At 35.8% G+C, this 18,922-nt stretch overlaps 1 protein-coding gene and 2 pseudogenes across 1 annotated transcript; 1 reads left to right on the top strand and 2 right to left on the bottom strand.

Moving 5' to 3' along the window:
• Positions 1-517: 517 nt before the first annotated feature.
• LOC142641521 (3-phosphoshikimate 1-carboxyvinyltransferase 2-like) lies at positions 518-4,783 on the bottom strand (annotated as a pseudogene).
• Positions 4,784-7,049: 2,266 nt separating this feature from the next.
• On the bottom strand, positions 7,050-11,061 carry LOC142640178 (3-phosphoshikimate 1-carboxyvinyltransferase 2-like; annotated as a pseudogene).
• Positions 11,062-12,837: 1,776 nt separating this feature from the next.
• LOC142640924 (uncharacterized) lies at positions 12,838-14,113 on the top strand. The gene has a single exon (XM_075815243.1). It carries the CDS (start codon positions 12,844-12,846, stop codon positions 13,762-13,764), a length of 921 nt encoding a protein of 306 aa, XP_075671358.1. The 5' UTR covers positions 12,838-12,843; the 3' UTR covers positions 13,765-14,113.
• Positions 14,114-18,922: the final 4,809 nt, after the last annotated feature.

Genomic DNA, 18,922 nt, shown 5'->3' with positions numbered 1-18,922 from the left:
TGGTAGAAAAATAATTATAGAAATTGGGGAAGAAGGCTCTGTTAGTTGTCAAGTGAAATTGAAGCAGGTTGCACTGTGTTTTCAAGTGAAATTAATGGTGTTTTCTTGACAGTGCAGCCCAACATCAAGAATGTTGCCATTGAAAGAGAAATAGCTCATAGTAGGGGGCAAAATTAGTGAGGCTGATCCCTTATTTTGAGTAAGCCATAGCCTCTGGCATTGATGCTAAAATATATGGCCATTGTTTGATCCCTTGCCTTGATTATAAGGAACAAAAGAAAAATGCATGAGAGAATAAGAAGAATCATGCAAAGCTTTGGCTTGTACGCACGCACACACAGAAGAGAGATTGCATTAAGTAGAAATACAAAAGAGAGATTGCATTAAGTAGAAATTGAATTACAATCTTACAAATAACAAGCTCAACTTACAATTATATATCACAAAAGTTGTAAGGCAATATAGAAAGATAGGGTGGGCTGGCTACTTGCCGCTTTGGTTGTAGTAAAAGGGTTGTTCAATGCTTTATAAACCTCTGGAGGACTTCAAAGTATTCTAGGAATGATTTCCAGGTGCAACCAGGGTCGTTGATGATGACAGGAACATCTCTACAAGCAACAAGTGAGAATGCCATGGCCATTCTGTGATCATCATGTGTCAATAGTTGTTACATTGAGATTCTCCAGTGGAGTGATCACCCAATAATCTGGTCCTTTCTTCAACTGTTGCTTCCAGCTGAAATATGAAGCCCATATGTTTAGTGCAAATGATGCTAGAAAAATAAAAGAATGGGAAAACAAAGTAGAGGGATTTCAAATGTAAAGTGAACCTACCTTCCTGAGTTCTGTGCAAATGGCAATCATTTGTTCTGTCTCCTTCACTCTCCAAATTGCCACTATAAAAATAGGAAAACCAAGAGACTAAGGGTGTGTTATAAGCCATAAATCCAAAATGTGCATGATATGGTTTCTTATGATGCAATAGCTTACTTATTACTTCCTCCGTCCCAATTTGTTTGTCCTCTATTTCATTTTGGGATGTCCCAAAATATTGTCCTATTTCTAAAAATAAAAGTTATTAGTTTACTAATGTTTCTATTATACCCATACTTTAATTTCAAAACTATTTGAAAAGAAAACTAATAAATATTTTTTAAAAATCAATGTAATTGGGACACCTTTTCAGTTGCCTCATTAAGAATAACTCTTTATTTTTAAAAAACTGATAAATTTATTTAAGAATAGTTTTGTAAACTTATACATTTTTATAAGACAGACAAAATAATAAATGATGTTTCCTTAAAATGTTTAACTTTTCAAACAGAACAAACAAATTGGGACAGATGGAGTATGTGTTTGGAAACAACTTATTTGCATAGTATTTAAAATATAAAATAAAATAAGTTTTTGGTAACTTTTAGGTTAAAATGTGTAACAAAAAATTAAAAGCTAACTTATTTCCAAAAGTCTAAAAGTTAGATTATTTGCAAAAAACATGAGACAAAAAGTGAAAAAGAAGAAACAAATAAACAAAAGCCCAAACACACACACAATAAAACTAGTTCACAAATTCTACCTACTACAAGCAAAGAGTTCATTGTTCTCTACACTTGCTTTTTTTTTAATATTTAAAAAAAAAATTATTTGAAGTTTCCCATTAATGAAAAGATCAATTTGTTAGAATTAAAGGTGAGGGCTCGCCATATGGTGGCCATCTGCCTATCAATGTGCCTGCATCAGGATTATGTTCACAACCATATTCTACAATAGACAGGCCTAAATTATACACCTATTTTCCAAAATGGAAAAGAAATGGAACCCCAAATGCTGACCACAAGTTTATTGTTAATGTTCCCTGTGAAGTTATGAAGTACAAGGAGACTGGCAAATCCAAGGTTCTATGCATTTACCTAGCCAAAATAGAAAATTAACATTAATTTTTAAATAATATAATTAGTAGGTACTGTTAGAAAACTATATTTTTTACTAACATCACGAGTTTAAAAGACTCGATTTTGAGCTTATAAATCGACTCTCAAAGACTTGATTTTCATGGTCTGATCACGTATGATGTGGCATTTTTTCCACGTGAAGTCTACCTAAAAATCGAGTCTCTAAGACTCTATTTACAAGCCAAAAAAAAATTAAGTCTAAGTCTTTTACAATCCTATTCCCAGAAATACATAACAACCACCAAAACCCACATTTTGCCTATCTCACGTCAAAATCCACCCGTGGAAGATCATGATTGAGCAAAACTCACCACACAAAAAAAAAAAAAAAAACCAAGGCGAGCAAGCCCAGATCCATGTCTGCTTGGGTCGCGCGGCGGCCTGGGTCGCGCGACCTAGGCTCGCGGCTGCCTGGGTCGCACGACCTAGGTGCGCGTCCTGGGTCGTGGCTTGGGTCACACGCGACCTGGGCTTGCGGCTGCCTAGGTCACGTGACTTGGGCGCGCGGCTTGGGTCGCGCGGCGACCTGGGTTAGCATGGGTCGGCGGCTGGGCTTGTGCAGATCAGTGTGGAGGAAGAAAGAAGCAGATGGAGAGGTAGTAAGGAGAGAGACACGAAAAGAAATAATAAAAAAAAAAAAGATAAGAAAGAAAGAAAATAAGAAAGTCCACAGATAACAAAGGCTAAAAATACTCTTTTTTAATTTTTTTTCTCCACCACGAAAAGGCCAACATACCGTCTCTTATAGCAGTTGGTCCATCAGCAAAAAGGGCAACTACAGCAAGAGTCACCGCAACATCTGGCATTTTGTTCATGTTGACATCAATAGCTCGCAAGTGTTTTATTTTGGAAGAATCTCAAGGTGGTCCAGTGACTATGACACTAGTCTCTGACCAGGTAACCCTAGCACCCATCTTCTCAAGAACTTCCGCAAATTTTACGTTTCATAAACGAAAAATATGGTAAAACATTAGTTGATTTGGTCTATGCATGTATTTATATTGGTCAAAGTAAGACTGTGGTAATAAATGTTGCAGATATTATGAATCAGTAACAGATTTAAGAGCAAATTGCACTTGTTCACACATGTGATATTGTAAATCGGGCTTTTGCCAATTGTTTAGGATTCCCCATTCCTGGGGCCATGTCTTAATCGCAGAGAAGGCAATCATCCAAAAAGATCAGCTAAAGATCATTAGCATGGTTTACTAGATCAACTACCTAATACTACACATGCTCATCAAACAGCAAATTTTAGCTTTCTCCAGAATAGGTCCAAACTGTTCAGTAGTTCTCACACACCCAAATATTGGCATCTGTGATTTGCCTGCAAACTGTTTGTCCCACAACCTTCAACAGCAACTGTCCCACCAGTGACTGCTGCACAAGCTAAGTAACTAGCACTTGAAGCATCACCTTCAACATAAGCATTTCCAGGAGACCTAAAATATATTACTACTCTCATTAGTATAACCTGATTTCATAAAGTGCTGAAACTATATATTAAAGAACCTACTTGTACTTTTGACCTCCACGGATCAATAATCAATCCAAGCTATCATTGTGTTAAACAGAGATCCAAATCGTTCCACCAGCTTCAAAGTCATCTCAACATAAGGGGCGGAAATCAACCTGTCAATGATTTCAATTTCAACATCTCCAAGAGCCAGAGAAGCAGCCTTGATCAAAGCAGTCAAGAATACACTACTAGTTGATCCAGAGAGCTTCACCTACAAAAAAAGACACAAAGCATAAAGGATCATGTTGGCTTAATCTTTGCGCACAACACTAACACAAAGTATTCTGTTAGACACTGGCAAAATACTTAACGAAAGTGGATGGAAGGATGAAATGACTGACATTTTCAATTTTCAGGAACAAAAATTGAACATGTACTATGTTTCTAGGAAAAAAAGAATATTTTTGTCTATTTTTTTTTTTTTTTGATAGGTAGAAAGTGGGGAGGAGGGAGGTGGGGTTCGAACCATAGATAAGGGACACCACAAATGATGCCATTACTGCTGGCATGTTTTCCACTACAATTGCAATTTGTAAATTATTACATTGATGGAATGTAACTAAAGCAAACAACAATATTTGACACTTGAGAATGATATCCATGCACTCAAAATTTCCTAAAATACTTTATGACTCTTTTTAAAATTCTATACATAATAAGGATAGACTACCAAGAGCTTAAAATTTTTTTAAAAAAAATAGATCATTAACTTCAAGGGAGGAAAGACTTCACTCAGAAAGTTCTCCAAGAACAAATATGCTCCACCTTACTTGCCAAGTTACAAACCCGGTTATATCCATTCCTCCATACAAAAGATAAAATCACTAGTTGAAATCTTAGTGTAGTTATACAGACCTAATCTTTCTGAACTCGGAATGACATCACATTAAACTTAAAGCTGGCTCCTCAAGGTTATGGCTTCTCAGACAGAAAGACATTAATGCAGAAAAGAGGACATGATGTTGTCTTCTCATATTTCTCAAAAAAAGAGGGAAAAAAAAGGGAATGAGAAACTTGTAAGAGATTTCTAATAATGTTGTTGTTTTTGTTTTGTGAAAATACATATGAGTGAAAAAGTGTATAAAATACATATAATGTTGTTTAAACAACAGTAATAAACACCCCTATGTCTCAAGAAACCGCATTATATGGAAGATTTACGCAAAAAGATAATGCACACCTCACCTTATCCCTTGGAAGACCCCGTTTTCGAATACACATACAGGGGGACATTTTGTGCCAAGAAAACAGTCAACATTAGTACCAAGCTGCTTAAGACCATCAACTAAATCCCCAATTGGTCTCTCTCTCATTTGGGCATCCCATCAAGTATGTAGGTGAAATATTGTGATATTTTTAAAAAAAAATTAAGGGTATATTTAGTACATGGGTTCGATTAACCGCTGTACTTAACTACTTATGATATTTGTTGATAAAATGTTTTAAGGAAGTTTTAATACTATATTTATAAAAAAATTGTTTAAAAAGTAAGCTATTATTTTTTTTTATAAATAATTTTTAAATATGTTTCTTAAAAGAATATCCGACAAAATCCTTAGTAAATTTGGATAGTAATTTTTAATGAGGAAAAAAAAGTATTTTAAGAATTATAATAAATTTAAAGGCGATTTGGTGGAAAAAAGAAAGAAAAAAATTTGATATGATAGTTATTTCTTATTATAAAATAACATGAAAATAATCTTTTAATAATCTCAATTACAACATGATGTAATAATAATGCCAATGTAAGAAAAAATTGACATTTTAATAGTTATTTTATTTCACTCCCAAAACATGTTGTAATTGACATTATTAGTGACAATAATCTCAATCACATCAATAGTTGATGGTCTTAAACGGCGGAGAGGCGGCCTGGGCTCACCGGCGTCACGATTAGCGGTGCTCGATGGTGTAGATCGGAGCTCGCTCGTCAGACCGCGGTGATGGAACCGGCGAAGCATGAAGCGGCATCGTGGAGCAGTGTAGGTGATTCTCAGCGGCGCGAATCCGGTGTTGACATTGGCGGCTCTTGTTGGCCTTTAAACTCCTCAGTCTCTGGTCTGGGGGCTGATGGGCTTGCGTGGGTTTTTGGATTGAGGTTTTTGATGGGCTTTAAAATTTGGTTTTTTTTTTTTTTTGGGTGATATTTTCTGGCTCTTTCCTGCAGTGATGCTTCAACAGATCAGTGTTTGCTCTGATACCAAAATTGATGTAGGACAACCAGAACAAAATTGAAACATCAATAAAATAAAGGATATGACTTAGGAGCCAAAACCTAGGCCTTGTTTGGAGTCAGCACCAAGCAGGAAAACCACTAGGTTATTTATCAAAATATCAACTATCTTCTCAAGGAGTACAATAGGTTGCTTATAAAGGATTACTAAACCCTAGTTCTAATTAGCTAGGAAACTCTAATTGCATTATTACAGAAATAACTTGCTTCCAAATTAAAATACTAATAGCCCAATAAACTAATAGAACCTAAAACATAAAAATACAATTGACTTGCAAACATAAATAATATTAAATAATAATTTTCTTGCATCTCCTGCATCAGATTATTATGTCAAGACCTCCCCACCATTTTCTTGGAGATGGGGTGGGAGAGGGAGGTGATCAGTGTGAGAAAAGCCTACACTAGAAATCTAAAGTCATTGTTTCTATGTTGTCGGTAGAAGAATTGCTTGCAGTAAAGGTTGTTATGGATGGTTTATCAATGAAGCATCAATGTGTGAAATAGGGAAAAGTGCAAGAACGAGCTTGTACAGTAGTTGGTGATGAGAACAAGTCCCTTATTTGGATTGTTAATGAGAATTACTCACTTTGGCCAAATGGGGTTGCTTTCTTTGTATCAAGTATAGGTATGGATTTGTGGTTGAGAGGTTGGTGCTTAGCTGATTCAGATTGGATATGTCATCATCTGTAGGAAGCTACGGGAAACATGAACATGGTAGAAAAATAATTATTGAAATTGGGGAAGAAGGCTCTGTTAGTGGTCAAGAGTCATGGGAACAATTCATTTTTTTATTGTTCTTCCCTATTTTGCCCCCTAAAGAAAAATTATTTCTCCCCTATTGCAGCTGGCTATGCTTGTTATCAATTTGGAAACAAAGAAGTGGATCCCCACTACGCATATGATTTCAAGTGAAATTGAAGCAGATTGCACTGTGTTTTCAAGTGAAATTAATGGTGTTTTCTTGACAGTGCAGCCCAACATAAAGAATGTTTCCATCGAAACTCGAAAGAGAAACAGCTCATAGTAGGGGGCGAATCTAGTGAGGTTGATGCCTTATTTGAAGCCATAGGTTCTGGCATTGATGCTAAAATATTTGGCCCATGTCTGATCCCTTGCCTTGATTATAAGGAACAAAAAAAAATGCATAAGAGAATAGAAGAATCATGTAAAGCTTTGGCGTACGCGTGCACACACAGAAGAGAGACTGCATTAAGTAGAAATTGAATTACAATCTAACAAATAACAAGCTCAACTTACAGTTATATATCACAAAAGTTTTAAGGCAATATAGAAAAATAGGGTGGGTTGGCTACCTGCCGCTTTGGTTGTAGTAAAAGGGTTGTTCAATGCTTTATAAACCTCTGGAGGACTTCAAAGTATTCTGAGAATGATTTCCGAGTGCAACCAGGGTCGTTGATGATGACAGGAATATCTCCACAGGCAGCAAGTGAGAATGCCATGGCCATTCTGTGATCATCATATGTGTCAATAGTTGTTACATTAAGATTCTTCGGTGGAGTGATCACCCAATAATTTGGTCCTTCTTCAATTGTTGCTCCCAGTTGAAATATGAAGCCCATATGTTTACTACAAATGATGCTAGAAAAATAAAAGAATGGGAAAATAAAGCAGAGGGATTTCAAATGTAAAGAAAGCCAAATGAACTTACCTTCCTGAGTTCTGTGCAAATGGCAATCTATTCTGTCTCCTTCACTCTCCAACTTGCCACTATGAAAATAGGAAAACCAAGAGACTAAGGGTGTGTTATAAGCCATAAATCCAAAATGTGCATGATATGGTTTCTTATGATGCAGTAACTTACTTAGATGATTATGTATTTGTGAACAACTTATTTGCCTAGTATTTATAAAATAAAATAGAAAAGTTTTTGGGAACTTTTACATTAAAATGTGTAACAAAAAACTAAAAGCTAACTTATTTCCAAAAGTTTAAGAGTTAGATTATTTGCAAAAAACCTAAGAAAAAAGCGAAAAACGAGAAACAAATAAGGAAAAGCCAAACACACAATAAAACTAGTTCACAACTTCTACCTACTACAAGCAAAGAGTTCATTGTTCTCTAGATTTGCTTTTTTTATATATAATTTTTTAAATGTTTTTTTTTTAAATCTATTTGAAGTTTCCCATTAATGAATAGATCTGAGGGCCCGCCATATGGTGGCCATCTGCCATTGTCAATGTGCCTGCATCAAGTTTATGTTCATAGCCATTTTCTACAATAAACAGGCCTAAATTATACACCTATTTTCCAAAATGGAAATTAAATGAAACCCCAAATGCTGAACACAAGTTTATTGTTAATGTTTCCTGTGAAGTCATGATATATAGGGAGACTAGCAAATCCAAGGTTCAATGCATTTACCTTCACCACCACTTAACAAAGGCTAAAATACTCTCATAATTTTTTCTCCACCACGAAAAGGCCAACATACCATCTCTTATAGCAGTCGGTCCATCAACAAAAAGGGCAACTACAGCAAGAGTCATCGCAACATCTGACATTTTGTTCATGTTGACATCAATAGCTCGCAAGTGTTTTCTTTTGGAAGAATCTCAAGTGTTGGAAAAAACTGGTTTTGCATCTCATAAAAAACACACAGTGGAAGCAACAATCACAGACCTACTTCATTTATGAGAGATAACATGTAATCTTGAATTCTAGAATAAAGAATAGAAAGCGTACCTTGATGCAGTGAAATTCAAAACCAAGACTTGAGAATACCTTTAATCTTCATCTCAATTCCACATGATGCCCAAGATGTGTGGTCTCTCAATCAGTCTTTATGCACGTTGATTCTCAAAGAAAAATCCTTCTTCTTCTTCTCCTTGTAGAGAAAAACTGTTTTCTTTTGTTTCATCATACCTACATATTAACTATCTTGGTAGTTACTTTATTTAATAACTCTATTAAATAAAAATTGATTATCTAATTGGGTTAGCATTTTGGGCCTACCTAATTGAGCTTTAGTTTGTGGCTTGAGATGGGATCAAAGGGAACAAATAAGACTCTAGCTCCAATGGGTCTTGGGCTTTTCTGTCAACTCTTAACAAGTCCAAAGTTACCATTAATTATATTTAATATCATTATATAAATATAATTGCACTCTAGGCCTTATTAATAAATTATATCCCAATACTCTAATAATATCATTTGACCCCTCCATGAAATATCCATAGTGAACAAAATCATAATAAACTGTCACTTTGTAAACAACTATTTTATCCTTGAGTACCCGGTTTAATCTTTTAGTTATTCACATTTATTGAAATCCAATTTCAATAAATATAAGCTTTAGTAACTTCTTACTAAAGTGGGCGTCCTGAATAACCAGTTCCCATTAACTTATCTCAAGGGGATATTTCGTGTCTCTACAAAAAGAGATTATGTATTCCGTCTTGAGAATATGTGTTCCCTCAACACTACGTGTGGTTACCCAACATACTGAGGTTTTGATCGTGAATATTAGATCTCACTCCTGATATATCAAAGTAACTAACATTTCATGACCGGGTCCACTACCCTCTCAGGATTAAGAGTCTATGAAATTAGAAGTCGTGATATTAATTATTCAGACGACAGTTGTTGATTGAATAATTAATCTCACAGTGGTCTAGTTCAATATGCCTTAACTCTTAAGACACATCAACTAGAAGTCTCCACTTCCATGATCAAGACAAATCATCTTAGTTGATGTGTTATAGTCTTCGCAGATGAAACGCTCAATTTCATCACCGACTACGAACTACATTTTGAGTTTACAAGGAACTTGTGATTTACATCTTCTGTGACTTTTCACATAAATCACATTCAATGCATCTCATGGACTATGATAATGTCTCATTAGTTCATTTATAAATAGTCTTATATAATTAAACAATTTAATTATATATGACATGCCAATAAATTGGATTTCTAGGGCACAAACCCCAACATCAAGGTGGTCCAGTGACTATGACACTAGTCTCTGACCAGGTAACCCTAGCACCCATCTTCTCAAGAACTTCCGCAAATTACGTCTCCCTTGATAAACGAAAAATATGGTAAAACATTAGTTGATTTGGTCTATGCATGTATATATATTGGTCAAAGTAATCAAGACTATGGTAATAAACGTAGCAAATATTATGAATTAGTAACAGCTTTAAGAGGAACATTACACTTGTTCACACATGATATTGCTAAATCAGGCTTTTGCCAATCGTCTAGGATTCCCCACTCTTGGGGGCATGTCTCAATTGCAGAGTGGGTGATCATCCAAAAAGATCAGCTAAAGATCATTAGCATGATTTACTAGATCAACTACCTGATACTACACATGCTCATCAAACAGTAGATCTTAGCTTTCTCCAGAATAGGCCCAAATTGTTCAGCAGTTCTCACACACCCAAATATTGGCATCTGTGATTTACCTGCAAACTACTGGATTTTTTTTTTCAAAACAACACTCATTTTTAAACAATTTTGTTAGTTAGCATTAATTTCAAACTATTGAGAAAACTAACATCTTGAGGCTGTGAGATTTGATTTCACTGTAGCAACTCAAGTATCAAGGACTCGATTTGCATAAAAATCTACACGGAAGTTCCACAACCAAAGAATACCTTCCTCTTCTTAGAACAACCAAAGAAAAACAGGCAAAGAAACCCAAAGCAAAGACAAAGAAACCCAGCAAGAGGAGAAGAGAAACCCAGCAAGCAAACCAAAGAAAAACGAAAGAATGGAAAAGAAATCCAAAGCAAAGACAAAGAAACCTAGCAAACAAAGACAAAGAAAACCTGCACAAAGGCAAAGAAATCCAGCAACGCATAATTGGAGCGGAGAGGAAGATCAACTTTGCTCAAGTACATCGGTCAAATCCTTCTTCTTTCTTCTTCTTCACTCTATTCTTGTGTTGTTGCCTTCATTTACATCATGAACAAGGAAATTGAGTCTCTTATGCTCGAGTTATAAGAGCAAAATCAAGTTTCGGAGATTTAAGATGTTAGTTTCCTAATTAGTTTGGAAACGTTGCAAATTAACAAAAATGTTTGGAAATTGATGTTAATTTGAATTTTTCCCGCAAATTGCTTGTCCCACAACCTTCAATAGTAACTGTCCCACCAGTGACTGCTACACAAGCTAAGAAGTAACTAGCACTTGAAGCATCACCTTCAACATAAGCATTTTCAGGAGACCTAAAGTATTTTACTATTCTCAATAGTATAACCTGATTTCACAAAGTGCTGGAACTATATATTATAGAATCTACTTATGCTTGTGACCTCCATGGATCAAGAACCGATCCAAGCTATCATTGTTTTGATAGGTAGATAATGGAGAGGAGGGAGGTGGGGTTCAAACCATAGATATGGGACACCACAAATGATGTCATTACTGCTGGCATGTTTTCCATTGCAATTGCAATTTGTAAATTATTACATTGATGGAATGTAACTTAAGCAAACAACAATATTTGACACTTGAGAATTGATATCCATACACTCAAAATTTCCTAAAATACTTAAAGACTCTTTTTAAAATTCTATACATAAGAATAGATTGCTAAGAGCTTAAAAAAAAAAAATAAAATAAATTATTGACTTCAAGGGAGGAAAGACTTTACTTAGAAAGTTCTCCAAGAACAAATATGCTCCAGCTCACTTGCCAAGTTACAAACCCGATTATATCCATTTCTCCATACAAAAGATAAAATCACTAGTTGAAATCATAGAGTAGTTATGTAGACCTAGGGCCCGTTTGGTAATGTTGTGCTAATAACATTGTTTGTATTTTTTGAAAATATATGTGAGTGAAAAATTGTGTGAAAATACGTGTAATATTGTTTAAACACTAAAAACTGTTGTTCAAATTACACTACCAAACAACTCCATAATCTTTCTGAACTCGAAATGACATCACATTAAAATTAAAGCTGGCTCCTCAAGGTTATGGCTTTTCAAATAGAAAGAAATCAATGTAGAAAAAAGGACATGACGTTGTCTTCTCAGATATCTCAGAAAGATAGGGGAAAAAGGGAATGGAAAACGCTGTTTGGTAATGTTATTCTAGTAACGTTATTTATATTTTTTGGAAATACGTGTGGGTGAAAAAGTGTGAAAAAATATGTGTAATGTTGTTTAAACACTGAAAACTTTTGCTCAAAATACCCTACCAAACAGCCCTTAATGTCTCAAGAAACAACATTATATGGAAGACTTAAAAAGATAATGCACAACCTCACTTTATCCCCTAGAAGACCTCGTTCCCGGATACACATACAGGGGGACATTTTGTGCCAAGAAAACAGTCAACATCAGCACCAAGCTGCTTAAAACCATCAACTAAATCCCTAATCGGTCTCTCTCTCATTCAGGGCATCCCATCAAGTATTTAGCTGAAATATTGTGATATTAAAAAAAATTAAGGGTATATTTAGTACATGGGTTCGATTAACCGCTGTACTCAACTACTTATGATATTTGTTGATAAAATATTTTAAGAAAATTTTAATATTATCTATATAAAAAATTGTTTAAAAAGGAAGCTATTATTATTATTTTTTAATAAATAATTTTCAAACATATTTCTTAAAAGAATATCCGACAAAATCCTTAGTAAATTTGGGTAGTAATTTTTAATGAGGGAAAAAAATATTTTAAGAATTATAATAAATTTAAAGGCCATTTGGTGGAAAAAAGAAAGAAAAAAAAGATTGATATGATAGTTATTTCTTATTATAAAACAACATGAAAATAATCTTTTAATAATCTCAATTATAACATGATGTAATAATAATGCCAATGTAAGAAAAAATTGACATTTTAATAGTTATGTATTTCACTACCAAAACATGTTGTAATTGACATTATAAGTGACAATAATCTCAATCACATCAATAGTGTAAGTGGCTTAGCTCAAAAAATTTCAGAACTCCTGATTTCATTTGGTGTGAAAGGGAAAGTTTAATAGGAAATTAGGAACGTGATTATTTTCTTTTTTAATAAAAATGGATAGGCAATATATTCATTTTCCCTAATAAATGAGGCTTTGTAGAATGCTAGTAATAAAAAAATAAAACATAAAAGAATCTGACCAAAACCTATTTCAACTCAAACCCCACGCCCAAGTACCCATCTTATGCGCAAGAAGTACAAATCCTATGTTCATTTTGCCTGGTCAAACCCAAACCGCTGGTTCCCATTTCTCGGGGTTTTGAAGAAGAATTTGTCTTCCTCTCACTCCTCCCATTTGGGTTTTTACTTTTGTTTCTCTCTCTCTCTCTCTCAATCAATGGAATCTCTTTCTAGACTCAACAATTGTCACCAAAGCCTCCACCACCTCTCACTCAATCACCACCGCCCATCACTCCCAAAACCCATCTCTTCTCTCTTCCTCACAACCCCACCATCACCATCACCACCACCACCACCACCACCATCATCGTCACCACTCATAAGAGCTTCATCCTCACCAGACCCACTTTCCCAAAAGCCACTCTCCCAAACCCTCAAATCCCTCCTCAAACTCACACTCCCCACCATAGCCTCCACAGCCACAGCCACACTGTTCTTCATTAGGTTCAACCCCAAGTCCCTCCTTGTCCCCACTACTACACAACCACAACCACAACAACAACAACCCAATGGTGTTATTACCTGCTCTGACCTCAAGGTCAAGCTGAAAGTCGTTGACTATCTCATTGAACTCAAACCAGATGACCAAGCTTGGAATTTGTTGAAGACCCAGATTCGGAATTATAGCCTAGAGCTTGATTCTGCTAGATTTGGGTTCAGAGAGATACTCGACAAGGACTTGTTGTGTCACAAGCCTCATTGTGAGGACATAAGGGAGTGTTTGGAAATGGTTGATGAACTCAAAGACTTGTCTTTAGAAATCGAGGCTGCAATGGACAATTGTATTAGGAATTCGGATATCAAATTATATTTGAGGGATTTCAAGTATTTGGTTGCGCGAGTCAGGGATTCTAAGAGGAAAGTTTTTGGTGCGTTGAAGTATTTTCAGGAGCTTGAGCAACGAGACCATAACTACAGGGACTAAATAACAGAAAGGTGAAGTGGTTTTTCTTTGGACTTTAAGTCAGTCTTTCTTTTTTTGTTTAGGTTTGGTTAATGCATTTGGATGTGCTGTCTTAACTCTTAAGTCTTAACTGTAAATTTTGGTTAAATTATTCAAATTAGAGTGTGAAAGAGAGAGGGAGGCTCTGAGGAAGAATAATGTTTGGTAAATTGGTTGTATGTGTCTCTCAATATTTATCGTAGAGGATACTGAGGGAGGGGAAATTATTTATACTGGTTACTTGGAGGGAGCAAAAAAATACTTACATTTCTAGTTTTGTCATCATTTAATCTAATGGCTTCAAGTGAATTGAATAAGTTTGATTTGTTGATATGTTGTTAACGCACATTTGATCACATGGAAGTTGAAAACCTTCCCAGCTTAGGTTCTCTCTCTCTCTCTCTCTCTCTCTAAATATACATAAACAAGTAATACATATTTACCTGTTTATCTTATACAGCAATTGTGCATTTTTGTTGTCATATCAATTCTTTAGATCATTTTTGAGTTTGTTATTAAAACAAATGGTGCTAGTAGAACTACTCTGAAACTATTATTTTCCATGTTAACAATGCAAGAAAATGGGGGATTTTTTTTTTTTTTTTTTGTGGTGGAAGTCAAGGGTCAGGAAGAACAAAAAAAAGGGTTGTGGAAGTCAAGTAAAGATTAGATTTGTTTGTTTGTTTGTTTGGGTGATCGGTGTGGATGATATATTTATAAAGCATCAGTTTATACATACATGTTTTGAAGAATGATTATTATGCCAAGACCTCCCCACCATTTTTTTTGGGGAGGGAGGTGATCAGTATGAAAAATGCCTGCAGTAGAAATCTGAAGGCCTTGTTTTCTATGTTGTTAGTCCAAGAAATGCCTGCACTAAAGGTTGATGTGGACAGTTTATCCATAAAGCATCCATTTGTGAAATAAGCAAATGGGCGAGAACTAACTTATGTAGTAGTTGGCCTTGAGAATAATTCCCTTATCCAGACTCTTAATTGGAACTACCCTTACTTTGGTCAAATATGGCTTTTTGGTTTGTAAACTTTAGTAGTGGTCCGGGATTTATGATTGAGAGCTTGGTGCTCAGCTGATTCAGATTTGATATGTGATAATCTGTTGGAAGCTGTGTAATAGGAAGTAGGCTTTGTTAATAGTCAAGAGTCATGGGAACCTTCCTTGAGGACTTGCTCAGAAATCTGAGAATGAAATAGAGGTTAAGATGTAAAGACTAAGGAGAGGACACAGAAAGAGAAAGAATTACTAAGTTACAGGATGCATTCATGTCATTAATCGTATTGAATTTATTGTTATTGAAGATAAGTACAGGTGGAGGATACAAAGCACTTGTATTTTCCATTTTCTAGAATTTCTTTCCATGTTTCCATTTGAGCACTCCCTTGTTCAGCTCTATGAAGCTCCCCACCATGTCTATTTTGCAAATTTTAGTGTGTCTGAATGGATACTCAGACTACATATTGAAGTATTGAACAGATTGCAGCAGGCACGCTTTGATGGGGTTGCCAATAGATGATGGGTTGTGCTGAATAACATGCTGGATGTCTATTTTGATGAGTTGGTGAATTTAAGGTTAGTACCTGGTCTGATAACGCAACCTGCTCAGTCCTCACTGCTCACTAGTTGATTCAAGGGTGGAAAGGCATGCCATTGACGCACGCTTGTCAATGGCATGCCTTCACATAATCACTTTATTATGCAAAGTGGTGTGAGCCTGCAGAAGTTATGAAGTTATGCCTATGTCAGGAGTCAATTGCATGATTTGGCTGTGTTTCTCAAACTTGAGCATGTTGAAGAAAACAGGCTACTGCTGCTAAACTAATATAGCATAATTGCAATAGAGGAATAAAATCTGCAGAAAAATTTGGGGTTGTCAGGTCCATGGGTGAGTTGGTTCTAGGCATCTGGCTGTATGGACTTGGACAACAGTAGTTAGACAACACTGATTCAGTCAGTTAGTACCCTTTATGGGGCAGTAACTTCAATATTGAGCATCTCAGAGAAGACAGGCTTTGGCTGCTAAACAAATTTTGCATAAATGCAAAAAGTTGTGGCAATGATGAACTAGATGACTCCTATGCAGATAAACCAACCCGTGTAGGATGAAATTTTTAGTTGAAGCAAAATGTCTTTGTTTCTCCTGCTGCAGAGCCAAATTCGTTTAGTAAGATCCAACCAAGGTATACCACTAAAAATAGAACCCATATCTTCCTGCTATGTGGTACTTTAACATCAAAAAGGTTTCTACCATCAACTAATAGATGGAAAAGTATGATGTAGTAAAACTGAAACACTAGTAATAAGAAAAGTATGATGGGGTAATGTCAACATTTGTGTTTGATTTTATTGTTTCTGTTTGCCACGTCATATTCTTCATTCACAAGATGATGGCGGAGACCTTTTTTTACGTACTTAACCGGTCAAGGACTAAATTGAAACGTATGAAAGGTTAAAGACCATTTTGAAGACCATTTTGAAACATGGAACCCAGGTTGAGGATCAAATGTGTAATTAAATCAAACTTTAAAATGTGCATGGATGATTAACAAATAAGAAATACTATGGTAACATTTGGATTGGGCTGAAACACAGTGTGTTCAGCCCTTTTTTTTTTTCTGGACGAGCGTCTTTCACAGTTCATTTGTCATGAACAGTGATTTTAGGCTTATGAACAGTAATTTTTTACACATTTAAAAATTATTTTATTATAGTGTTTTACGGGAAATATTCGAACCTTTAAATTTTAGGTGAAACACCAAGAAAACATTTTAATTTACAAGCCACTAGCATCTTGTTTTCCACTTCTTTTTAAAAATAATATGTACAGTATAATTTGAAAATTCTATGAGGGATATCGTTGCTGCTTGCTACCATAGGCTATAAGCATAGCCAAGCATTTCTTCGCTTCCTTAATGAGCAGCAACAAGGCAACTCTTTTCATATCACAAATTCATAATCTGCCGGTCAAGAATTTATCTTCTTTTTTTTTTTTTTTGAGAAACTGCCGGTCAAGAATTTATCCATTTGAGGCTTTGAGCTCACATAACATTTTTTTTAAAAAAATCAGTACAAAAAGTGAAAAACGTTTACTAACTAATTCATGCATCAAAGTGCTAAAACGACACAGGATGAAAAGAAAAAGATAAAAGATAGTCCAATGAGGATAGCACAACCTGGATGTTACCGTAGCTAGAGAGGTGAAGAATGAAAAATTATTAGGTCCATCGGAGGACAATTGAAGTGGTTCTCCTAGTCCTAACCAATAAAATGCTACTATTTATGTAAATATGACATCACTTAATAGTTTTTTTAGTTTTTAATTCTTGTGCTAATTAGGAATCTAACTCACATTTACATAAGTGCTATTATTTCATGAATTGGGAAGACCATTTCAACGGTCTTCTTGATAGACCTAATAATTAGCATACTAGACTATATTGCTAGTTTTTTTTTTTTTTTTTAATTTATTGTTATTATAAATTCGGATTGGATTTGGGCAATACCCAAACCAAACCCAATAAATTCAGTTATGGATAGAACCTGAGCCAATTATGTTTTACCCATTATTGATCGGGTAATACCCGGTATTTTTGGATCTGATCAGGTTGGATACTCATTATCCAATGGGTTTGGCCATCCCTATAGTAACTGGAGCATGCAATTGTGGTCAGTGGAGAGAACAAAAGAGTCACTATTAAACAGGGACAGCAGGACTTGAAGGCTAGGGAGGTCATAGGACCACCCTGACCTAAATGTTTTTTTAATATATAATAATTTAAAATTTTATATTTGTCTACCCTTCAAAAAAAATTTGAGAACACCTTCAATTTTTTTTACACTAATAAAATTAAACTTTGCTCCATAATTTGTTCTACCTAACAATATGTTAGGAGCTTTACTAGTGCTGATGATGGCATGAGGAATGAGGGTGCTTGGGCAGCATTAGGCCAGTCACATGGCTTCATGTCTTCTCAACACACTCATGGCTCCTCATGCCTGACTAATGATGCTCCTAAAGACTCTTTGAAGGGGACCTGCCTAGTCTCCTTACTCAAGTTGGATCGATGAGCAGTGATGAGGGGCAGCATGTGGAGGTGCCTTGCTTCACATGAAGCCCCAAGGCCATGGCAGAGAAGGGTCATAGTGGGCAAAAACGGATTTTGATATTAGGCAACAGCAGGTGGTGCTGACCCTATAAGATGGTGCATGGCATTAGTGGCTTGGCTGATGGTTGCTTTGTGTGTGGGATTAGTGGCTTGAGTGCAAGGCAGTGCTAGGTTGCTGTGATGATGATATGCTGTGCGAGGCATTGGGCTGGTTGGTGCTGGCAAAATGCATGAACTTGTGTAAGTGGGCTGATGATAGTTACTTGATGTATTGCATATAGACATGCTGTGTGGGCTATGATGCTGATGAGAAAGGCTTAGGTAGGGGGCCAAGCCTTCTAAAATGTGCTAGAACAAGTGGGTGTGGGCTGCTGGAGCATGGGTAGAAGCCCCATGATGTGTTGAGACATGGCTAGCATGTGCAGAGTGTGTAGTGGTAGTTACTAGTAGTTACCAAGCAGTTCCTAGCTTTCTGGATGTTCAGACTTGTTATGTAAGGGCTGGAAACGTGGAGAGCAGGCCAAGACAGCATCAATTGAAGGTGTCCTAAGTCAAACCACATGTGGCAGCAAATCTTGAACAAAGAGGTAGTTACTTGGCAGTAACAGGCGCAATAGTTATTTTTGTGCATTTATCCTAGGCTGTTGGGGTTGTTAACAACAGAGTGTGTAATTTTGGTTTATAGAATTTCGTGTGTATTCTCCAGTCTTCTTTTGTACTTGATATTGAGTAATAAAGGTTGGGGTTAGTATCCTGTAAATACTGTGTGTGCTTTGGTGTGTGAATTCCCTTGATAATTCTGTTCTGAGTGTTCCTGCAATGTGTGTGTGTGGTGTGTTGGCTGAGACTAAGTTAAGGGCTTAGTGTCATTACAAACAAAAGATTTAAAAGAAAAATTGACCGTGTGACACAATATATTGGGGCTTTCAAGCAAAAAGAAGCCAACAAAAAAAAAATTTTGAAGTAAAATCTAAAAAAAATAAAATAAAATTATAACATAGCAAGCCTAAATGTGCAAT

This window comes from Castanea sativa, chromosome 6 (assembly GCF_040712315.1).
Source record: "Castanea sativa cultivar Marrone di Chiusa Pesio chromosome 6, ASM4071231v1".
Lineage (NCBI taxonomy): Eukaryota > Viridiplantae > Streptophyta > Magnoliopsida > Fagales > Fagaceae > Castanea > Castanea sativa.
Note: the sequence above shows the minus strand (reverse complement) of the source record. Positions and strands in the feature narration are given on the sequence as shown.

What these genes read in the sequence shown, in the direction of transcription:
- LOC142640924 (XM_075815243.1), top strand. Translation starts at nt 12,844, where the DNA reads ATGCGCAAGAAGTACAAATCCTATGTTCATTTTGCCTGGTCAAACCCA.